At 35.1% G+C, this 10,880-nt stretch overlaps 1 protein-coding gene and 1 pseudogene across 1 annotated transcript; both read left to right on the top strand.

Annotated features, from left to right (window-relative positions):
* Positions 1–329: 329 nt before the first annotated feature.
* LOC101489275 (purple acid phosphatase 18-like) lies at positions 330–2,979 on the top strand (annotated as a pseudogene).
* A 6,672-nt stretch (positions 2,980–9,651) lies between these two features.
* On the top strand, positions 9,652–10,041 carry LOC113784156 (secreted RxLR effector protein 161-like). The gene has a single exon (XM_027330310.2). The coding sequence runs from the start codon at positions 9,652–9,654 to the stop codon at positions 10,039–10,041; it is 390 nt and encodes a 129-aa protein (XP_027186111.2).
* The last annotated feature ends 839 nt before the right edge of the window (positions 10,042–10,880 follow it).

The following is a 10,880-nucleotide window of genomic DNA, read 5'->3' as shown; positions in this document are numbered from 1 at the left end:
ACACATTAATGAAAAATATTTGTTTGAGCACAATTATAAACCGATAATGTTTAAATACTCACACAAAAAATATATAATTTAATTATTTGAAATATATATATATATATATATATATATATATATATATATATATATATATTTATTCTTTTATCTTTATTTATTTTTGTGGGTATTTATTACATAATTTAATTATCACCCGCTTTTACAAGAAGTTTAATTATTACACTTTACTCACTTTGTTTAGGTCCAAATTCTACTAGTTTTATTTACAAGGTGTAAATAAAAACAAGAAGTTAGAAGACAAAAATTTGGTAAATTATTACGATGATAAAAAAGAAGATCGGAAGTACTATGTTGTCTTGTCGTGAAGGTTACTGTTACACCCAACTTTGACCCCATTTTCAATATCATCATCATCATGGAACTAATCAAAATCATTCTTGTTACTATTTCAACGCTTCTAATTTCTGCAACCATCACTGCTGAATACATTCGCCCTTTACCTCGAAATACCTTAAACATCCAATGGCCATGGGATTCAAAATCTCACTCTTACCCTCAACAGGTCAATTTCTCTTTCTCTTCTTTATCAATTCTAACATTATTTATTTATTTCCTATTTGCTTTTAATTTATTTCTTTCTTTCTTTTTTTAATCTGAAATTGTCGATTAAGTAACCCTACACCATAAGCAAGTACTTTACTATTGTTTAACTTAACTGCTTATTATTTAGATGTTTGTTTCAAATTTAAATAAAATTGGTTATTGGATTAAGTAATCTAGAGACGTTTTTTTAGAGATTTTTGTGTTTATGATGATAGGATAATAACTATCCTGTGAATTCTGAATCATGCTTATTTTATCAAGCAACTATGATAACTCTTTATTCATGTTCATTTAAGGTACTTATTAAATTTCAGATTCTTTTGATAGAAAAATTAATGTAATTTTTTTTCAGGTGCACATTTCTTTGGCAGGAGACAAGCACATGAGAATTACATGGTTAACTGAAGACAAACATTCATCTTCATTTGTAGAATATGGAACATTACCTGGTAGATATGATTCAATGGCTGAAGGAGAATGCACCTCTTATAATTATCTGTTATATAGCTCAAGAAAGATACACCATACTGTAATTGGACCTTTGGAACACGACACCGTGTACTTTTACCGATGTGGTGGACAAGGTCCCGAGTTTCAGCTCAAAACTCCTCCGGCTCAAATTCCAATTACTTTTGCAGTGGCAGGGGATTTGGGTCAAACTGGTTGGACTAAATCAACATTAGATCACATTGATCAATGTAAATATGATGTTTACCTTCTTCCGGGTGACCTTTCATATGCTGATTGTATGCAACATTTTTGGGACTCGTTTGGTAGACTAGTGGAGCCACTCGCTAGTGCGAGGCCGTGGATGGTAACAGAAGGAAATCATGAAGAGGAGAATATACTATTTTTGACGGATGAATTCGTATCGTATAATTCTAGATGGAAAAATGCCGTTTGAGGAAAGTGGATCGACTTCAAATCTGTATTATTCTTTTGAAGTTGCAGGTGTTCATGTTATCATGCTAGGGTCTTATGCAGATTACGATGAGTCCTCAGAACAATACACATGGCTAATGGTTAGTCGATTGCCCTATACATGATAAGTGTAATGGATCCACAACCGGAAAAAAGTACTTAGACTAGGGTCATATTTGGATAAACAACTTAGTTAGACGTAAACACTTATTATGCTCTAAGTGCTTATGTATAGAAGAGAAAATAAAGTCAATTATTTTCGTAAGTTATCATGGAGAATTTATGGAAATAAACTAAAAATGGCTTATGGACACGTCGTAAACTATTTTTATAAGCTCTCCCACCAAACACTTTCACAAGTTCTTATGTCAGTAGATAAGTTTAAATAAGTCAATTCAAACAGACTTTAGATAATAAGCATGGAAGTGAAATTTTCTTTTTCTATTCTCTTGACACATTTATTCTCTCTTTAATTTTTCCTCAACCCTTGTTGTCTACAGGCAGATCTGTCAAAGGTGGACAGGACAAGGACACCTTGGCTGCTTGTGTTATTTCACGTGCCATGGTATAATAGTAACAGAGCTCAGCAAGGTGCAGGGGATGATATGATGGCAGTCATGGAACCATTGCTTTATGCTGCTAGTGTTGATTTAGTTATTGCTGGTAATGTTCATGCTTATGAACGTTCGGTACGCCTTAATGGTTCAGTTTTATTTTAAGCCGTGAGAATGATTTCATGGAAATTGGGTCTTAAATGGTGCTTTGTGTGATTGACAGAAACGTGTGTATAATGGAAGATTGGATCGTTGTGGTGCTGTTCATATAACTATTGGTGATGGGGGAAACAGAGAAGGCTTAGCTCATAGGTAAGTTATATCTGCTAGTCGCATAATATAAAAATCTGTTTCTGGAATTGTTTATTGTGCAAATAAAGCTATTAAATTTGTTTATCAGTTTGTAATTTGTTTATTATTGTTGCACGGTTATCCTTATATCATTGTTGTTTACAGGTACATAAATCCACAGCCAAATTGGTCAGAATTCCGCGAAGCCAGTTTTGGTCATGGTGAGCTTAAGATTGTAAACTCAACTCATGCCTTCTGGAGTTGGCATAGGAACGATTACGACGAGTCAGTTAAAGCTGATGACATCTGGATAACCTCGTTGGTAGGCTCAGGATGTGTTGATCATAAGAGACATGAGCTCAGGAGTATGCTTATGACACCCTAAAAATCTTGTGTCTGGTATAATCATTACGTTTCCAGCGGCTTCATTATGCTAGGCTTCTGTGGTAAGAAAGAGCTAGTAAACTGAAGTATTTCGGTACATAGATGCTGGTTGTGTTTGTATATATTAATACTCCAAGGACCTTGGAATTGTCTGTAAATGGAGTGTAACTGTGTAAAGCTAGTAGGCTCTTTGCAATAGACAATAATGTTTGTATTGTCTACACTTCTAAAATTGGTTTCTATATAGAAAAAGTGGAAAACTAAAACTCTGGCTGCTTAGTAACCTTTAACCAGTGACTGCATCTATTTAATATTCTTGACAGAAATTTAGATTTGATTCTAAAACTGTGCAACAAGTAAAGTCTACGATGATTCTACTAGGATGTATAACAGTCTAACTAACAAAAAACGCCTTAAATCTGAACTCATTGTCTGCTAAATCCAAACAAGCAATTTTTTTTGTTAGATCTGTAAAACCAGAAGTGGACATTTAAGCATTATGTGAAAACTTCAGGGCCAAAGGTTATGAGAATTCAATTACATTTATGCCATCATAACAATTTTATAGAGATGTGAACACAAACAAACTGATGTCTATGTTTTGTAACACCTTTACCTTTCCTCCTCATTTTTAGTTTTCTTTTCTTCACGTTGCTAACAATCAACTTCTTTTCAATCATCATCAAGTGGTTGGATAGCTTCGACACTGTCTCTCTCTGCTGAGCTTCCTGTAATCTTCAAAGTTTGCTCAGTATTGGCAGCTCGCAATGTCTCTTGGCTCGATATTGGCAGCTCTTGGAGAACTTTCAAGAAATTCACTGGACTATGATTTCTCCATACATAACTTTCCAGTGAATTCATGGTTCATAATCTTGGGTCTAAGCAACTTCTTCAAGTTTGCTCAGTCTTTTATCTTTACATCTTCTTTGGTCTCCAACCATTGATTCAAAAGTATCCAACCGATTATTCAAACCCTTGTGATTCTCCCCAAGTGCCTTCAAAGCAAACACAATGTTCTCAATGGTAGACAAATAGCCAGCTTTAGGCTGTTGCTTCACATCACTATACAAGCTCATCTCCTTCACTTCCAACTTCAAATGCGGCAAAACGTTCAACCAACGATTCTCACTGTAAATCCTTTTAGCCTTAGCCCATGTTCCATCAAGAACAATCAAGTTCTTCACCTCAAAACCAATAGCATCCAAATTACCAACACTACAGCCTTATCTGAAGGAAAAAGTAGAACCGATCCATGACAAACCTCGAGCTCAAATTCCCGACACTCTTCCACATTTTCCTCCCTATTCATTTGCTTCTTTTGCAACTTCACCAAAAACCCTTTTGAGAGTGATTCACAAGCCTCAGGACAAGACAAAATCTGGTCAAAGCTTAACTCATGAGATTCACATTGCTTCATCCAAATATGAGACAGAACTAATAGCACCATATTTACCAATAGTAACAGCAATATCAGGTTCTCCATTCTCTTCACAGTTTGAATGAATTGAAATTTTCTCAACTTCATCATTCACCACAAAACCACCACCAATGCTACTTGCTTGATTCACATTTTCACCATTTTTCAAATCAGCACTATCAGTATCAATCAAGTTTGAATTTTTACCATGAAAAAACTTATGGGTCTCTTCAACTCGCACTAACTTTAAAATTTGAAAATTAATTAATCAATTCAACTATTCAATCATAATACATCAACTTGCATTATTTAATTTTATGACCAAACCATTTAATCAAGTTGATAACTTGGTTTGCATTTTCATTTTTTTTAATAAATTTTATAGACTCCAGAAGTGAGTATCCAATTCAGCAGTAGCAATTTGTATTCTTTTGCATTTGTCAAGGTAGAGTCGTATCAAAACGGGTGCATAATTGTAACAACATTGCTATATATTACAAAGCTTTTCTTCGTGAAATCTCCCAAAGCTAACGTATATTACTTATAACAAAGAAAAACGGTTTTATTTTGGTATTTAATAATCAATTAAATTCTAATCTATCCTGTTCCTGCTCCATATCTACACATTTCGTATTTGCAAATGATTTTTAATACGATTGACATCTTCTACAATCTTCTCAATAAATGTTGAAATTTAATTCATAAACTGTTATGCTACAAATTGAGGGGGTTAGTTACAAACTAGTTAGTTAGTTAGTTATTTTAATGGTTAACTTGCTTGCCAAGCATTTTTTGTAGCTCATATAAAATAACAATTTTGTAGCATGAAAATATATACCAGAACTTTATCTCAACTCTTTCTTCCTCTGCTTTTCTGCGCTTGGACTGTGTTCATCACAGTTCCTTATTCCAACAATTGGCATCTAGAGCTGGGAACAATCAAGGGAAACACGAGTGGAAAAGTGAGGGGAACAATCAAGGGAAACACTGAGTGATAAATTCTGGATAGGCAAGATGAATAGCAATGGTTTTGGATCAAATATTCTGGTTCTTGATGGCAAGAACTGGGTTCAATGGAGTGCCTTGATGAAATCTTTATTTGGAGCACAAGAAGTAAGTGAAATTGTGCAGGATGGCTATGAGGATTTGGTGGGGAATCCAACTGATGCACAGAGGACTGCATTCAAGGAAACCAAGAAGAAAGACTACAAAGCCTTGTTCTACATTCAGCAGAATGTTGACAATCAACATTTTGAGAAGATTTCTAACGCAACAAGATCCAAAGAAGCATGGGACATCTTAGAAAACTATCACACTAATGGAGAAAAGGTGAAGCAAGTGAAGCTACAATCCTATAGAAGAAAATATGAGATGATGCAGATGGAAGCAGATCAAAAAGTAAGTGATTACTTCTCAAATTAACAGCCATTGTCAACCATATGAGAACTTGTGGGGAGAACATTACAGATCAGATGGTAGTAGAAAAGGTGCTGAGATCTTTAAGTCCAAAGTTCGATTTCATAGTTGTAGCTATTCAAGAAGCAAAGGATGTGAAAACCATGAAAATCGAAGAGCTGCAAAATTCACTGGAAGTACATGATCTGCTGGTGCTTGATAGAAGTTCTGAAAGATCAGTACAACAAGCATTTCAAGTTCAAACTTCCAAGAAGGAGGGAAATCAGAAATATTTCAAGAAGAAAGGAAAAAGCAAAGCAAATTGGTCCAACAATGGAAAGAATAAGATTGAAGACAAAGCTGAATTTTCAAGAAGATGAGGTTTTGGTAGAAGTCAGAACAAGAGGAGGGATTTTGACAAAAGTAAGGTACGATGCTTCAACTGTGAGAAGCATGGGCACTTTGCTGATGAATGTTGGTTCAAGAAAGATCAAAAGATTGATGAAGAAGCAAATCTGGCTCATGGAGATGATTCCAGCACAGTGCTGATGATGGCTACTATAAGTGATGAGAAGATTAAGAATGAAGAGTGGTTTCTTGACTCTGGATGCTCAAACCACATGACATCACACAGAGAGTGGTTGATAAGCTTTGATACTGTTAGAATATTAGAAAAATATCTTATAATATCTATTATATTATATTATATTAGAATATCTTGAGTTATTTCCTAGGATCAATTTATAATCATAGAGATATCTTAGAATATCTCTATGAATATCTTGAGTTATCTCTCATTATTATTATGATTTATTCCTGATTTATGATTGAGTCTATGTTTCTCTATAAATAGAGATTAATATTGAGTCTTTTGTAATCAAGTCAGCATAAAACTATTATCAATAATATTCAAACCTTATTATTTTCTCTCTTCATTTTATCTAAAATCCTACAACATGGTATCTAGAGCCTATTTCGATCCTCCTTGAATGATCTCGCCTCTGTTTCACTGCCGAGTTCCCAACAGTTAAAGAATATAATCATAGTTTGTCTTTTTCAACATTCTAACACATTTCACTCGTTTTCCGCTCAATTCGCTGCTGCCACTATTTCCATCAAATTTTTCTACGAACAGCTTCGTCATCTACAGATCAGGTCATGTCCGAAAGTGCGTCGTCAAAAGCCGTCACACGCGCTCTCATGCGCTGCTAATCTCTCATGCAAGTAGATCTTCCGCCGCCGTCTGCTGCTGGAAAAGTTTTTCGACGCAACCACTTCCATTGTGTGAAGAATCTCCCAATCTACATAACCCATATTTTTTTAGGTCAAAAGTTGCTCCACACGCGCTCATGTGCCTCCAAGATTCGTTGTGTTCATCTCATGCGCCACCACCAACAGCCTCGAGCTCAAGCGCGTATGTCTATCTTCCGGCATAATGCTTCAATCGTATAGATTGAGTTTTCCTTCCTAGTTCCAGATTTGTTTCAAGTTTTTTCTTTCAAGCCACATGCATACAACTTGACAATTTATCCCAAGTACACTGGCCCCATCTTTGTCCCAGATGTACTGGCCTTGCCATTCTCTCCCTGAAGCATGCCTCTCTCTCCTTGAAGCAAATTCAAGTTTAAATATTTTGAGTCTCTGATATTATTGATTTGAAGCTTCCAAATGCAGTTTTTTTAGAAGGACACGGATCTTGCTTTATTCAATTGCTTGCCATGAATTTCTCTCATGCTGATGATCATTCCGGCTATCTGGCTAGGCTGTATTTATAGCAATTCTCTCCGACTTCACTTGCATCCCTGAGTTGCCTTTCTATTTTTTTTTTTATTTTGCAGATCAAAACATTGTTTTCTTGTAACAAGCTAAAACTTAGCAAGCTTTAGCTTGAGGGGGAGTGTTAGAATAATAGAAAAATATCTTATAATATCTATTATATTGCATTAGAATATCTTGAGTTATTTCCTAGGATCAATTTATAATCATAGAAATATCTTAGAATATCTCTCATCATTATTATGATTTATTCCTGATTTAGGATTGAGTCTATGTTTCTCTATAAATAGAGATTAATATTGATTCTTTTGTAATCAAGTTAGCATAAAACTATTATTAATAATATTCAAACCCTTATTATTTTCTCTCTTCATTTTCTCTAAAATCCTACAATTTCAACAGATACTAGCAAGAAAACAAGCATCAAACTGGCTGACAGTAGCAACCTTGTGGCTGAAGGTAGTGGAAACATAGTAATCAGAAGCAATGATGGCAAAAGAATCATTATTGAAGATGTAATGTATATTCCTGAGATGAAGTGTAATCTCATGAGCATTGGTCAACTGGTGGAGAAGGGATTCTCAGTAACTATGGATGGTGACTCCTTGAAGCTGTTTGATGCAAAGAAGAATTTGGTGCTCAAATCAAACATGTCAAAGAATAGAACATACAGATGCAACATCTCAAGTGAAAGAATGATGTGCCTATTTGTAGCAAGGATTGAAGATGTTGAAGACTTATGGCACAAGAGGTATGGTCACTTAAATTTTAGAAGTCTTAGTGATTTGAATGCTAAAGGATTGGTTTATGGCCTGCCAAAACTGAAAGACAGAAAAGCCATTTGTGAAGTATGTGTGAAAAGTAAGCAAAGTAGATGCTCATTTGGTTCTGAAGCATCTAAAAGAGCTAGTGTAACACTGCAAGTAGTTCACTCTGATATATGTGGTCCTTTTGAAGTATCTTCATTGGGGGGAAGCAAATATTTTATCACATTTGTGGATGAATGTACAAGAATGATGTGGCTGTATACAATTAAGGTTAAGAGTGAGGCTTTAGAGGTTTTTAGGAAATTCAAAGTCTTAATAGAAAAGGAAAGTGACAAATCTATTAAGATCTTGAGAACTGATGGTGGAGGAGAGTACACCTCAAAAGAATTTGAAAATTTATGTGTCAATCAAGGCATTGCGCATGAAGTGACAGCTCCATATACAGCTCAGAATAATGGACTTGCTGAGATAAGGAACATGACTCTACTAAATATGGTAAGAAGTATTATCAAACAGAAAAACTTACCACACAAGTTTTGGGGAGAAGCAGTCACTACAGTTGCATACATTCTGAATAAATGTCCTACAAAGAAGCTAAATTCGAAGGTACCAGAGGAAGCATGGTGTGGAAGAAATCCTAGTGTGAAACATTTCAAGGTTTTTTGCTCCTTTTGCTATAAACATGTACCAGATGTTAGGAGAAGCAAGCTAGAGGATAAGAGTGGAATCATGATACTTATAGGCTATCATCCTACAGGCGCCTATAAGCTTTATAATCCTGTAATTCAAAAGGTACATGTCAGTAGGGATGTGATTGTGAATGAGGTTGAGAAGTGGAAATGGGAAGAGGAACTAGTATACAACAAAGAGAATCAACAAAGCTGCATTTATCCTAACTCAAGTGATGAATCAGATAATGCAGAAGTAAACAATAATGATGCAGATGAACCAGAAGAAGTGGAAGCAACTGTGAGAGCTCAAAGAATCAAACAAGCTCCAAACAGGCTTAATGATTGTGAATTGATTTATGATAATGCAGTAAATGATGAAGGTGATATCATTCACTTTGCATTATTAGCAGATGCTGAACCTCTCAATTATAAAGAGGCACTGAAGATAGAGGTATGGAAGAAAGCTATGATGGAAGAACTCCAATCAATTGAGAAAAATCACACCTGGGAGCTAGTAAATCTGCCATATCAAAAAAGGAAAATTGATGTGAAGTGGGTTTTCAAGCTAAATTAAATCATGATGGAAAAATTTCAAAGCACAAGGCCAAGTTGGTGGCCAGAGGTTTCTTACAAAAACATGGTATTGATTACAATGAAGTGTTTGCTCTAGTTGCAAGGCTTGAAACTTTAAGACTAGTTGTGGCTCTAGCTTGCAAGAGAAGGTGATCACTCTATCACTTAGATGTAAAATCAGCCTTTCTAAATGGTCCACTTGAAGATGTCGTGTTTGTGTCATAGCCTCATGGTTTTGAAATACAAGGCAAGGAAAATACGGTATATAGACTCCATAAGGCTTTGTATGGCTTGAAATGAATAACTGCAATTCAATTTCAAATCCATCAGAAACAAACTCAAAAATTGATGAGTGCAGTGAGGAAGAAAGAATTGATCTAACACTGTTCAGACAAATGGTTGGCTCACTGAGGTATCTATGCAACAACCGACCTGACATCTGCTACTTAGTAAGTGTGATTAGCAGATTCATGCATGATCCAAGGAAGATTCACTTGATAGCTGCTAAAAGGATACTTAGGTATATAAAAGGCACAAAGGAGTTTGGTCTGCAGTTCCCGAATGGAAGCAAAGGTGAAAGAAGTGAACTCATTGGATACTTAGATAGTGATTGGTGTGGAGACATCACAGATAGAAGGAATACATCTGACTATGTCTTTAAGTTCAATGAAGCAGCCATATCATGATGTACGAAGATGCAACCAGTGACTGCACTATCATCGTGTGAGGCATAATATATTGCAGGAACACTTGCAACCTGTCAAGCAGTATGGTTGGATGCAGTAATGAAGGAACTGAGGTGTGAAGTGATGAAGCCTCTGATACTCAGAATTGATAACAAGTCAGCCATTAGCCTTGCAAAAAATCTGATCTCACATGGCAGAAGTAAACATATCGATACAAGGTTTCCATTTCATTAGGGAGCAGGTGAACAATGGAATGATTGAAGCACAATATTGCCCAACTGAAGTGTAGTTAGCAGATGGTTTTACAAAGGCTCTAAAACTTGACCAATTTGAGTTTTTGAGAAAGAAACTTGGTGTTATAAGTGTTCAACAGCTATGAATTAAGGGGAAGTGTTGAAATTTAATTCATAAACTGTTATGCTACAAATTGAGGAGGTTAGTTACAAACTAGTTAGTTAGTTATTTTAATGGATAACTTGCTTCACAAGCATTTTTTGTAGCTCATATAAAATAACAGTTTTGTAGCATGAAAATATATACCAAAACTTTATCTCAACTCATTCTTCCACTGTTTTTCTGTTTTGCTGCGCTTGGACTGTGTTCATCACAGTTCCTTATTCCAACAATAAATTCATATTCATACCTGCAAAACAATGTACAAGACCTCAATTCAGCTATGCATATTGTTTTAGTTTTATTTTATTTGTGAGAATGTCTTTACTAAAAAAACATATAAAATTTAATACCAATATCATTTTTTCACAAGAACAAACAAATAGTCACATAAATTACAAAAATTGCACCAAAACTTCAACAACAAAATTTTCATGTCTAAATTT

The sequence above is a fragment of the Cicer arietinum genome, chromosome 3, assembly GCF_000331145.2.
Source record: "Cicer arietinum cultivar CDC Frontier isolate Library 1 chromosome 3, Cicar.CDCFrontier_v2.0, whole genome shotgun sequence".
Lineage (NCBI taxonomy): Eukaryota > Viridiplantae > Streptophyta > Magnoliopsida > Fabales > Fabaceae > Cicer > Cicer arietinum.
This window is presented reverse-complemented; position numbering and strand designations above follow the sequence as displayed.

Coding starts and splice junctions, on each gene's coding strand:
- LOC113784156 (XM_027330310.2), top strand. CDS start 9,652: ATGAATAACTGCAATTCAATTTCAAATCCATCAGAAACAAACTCAAAA.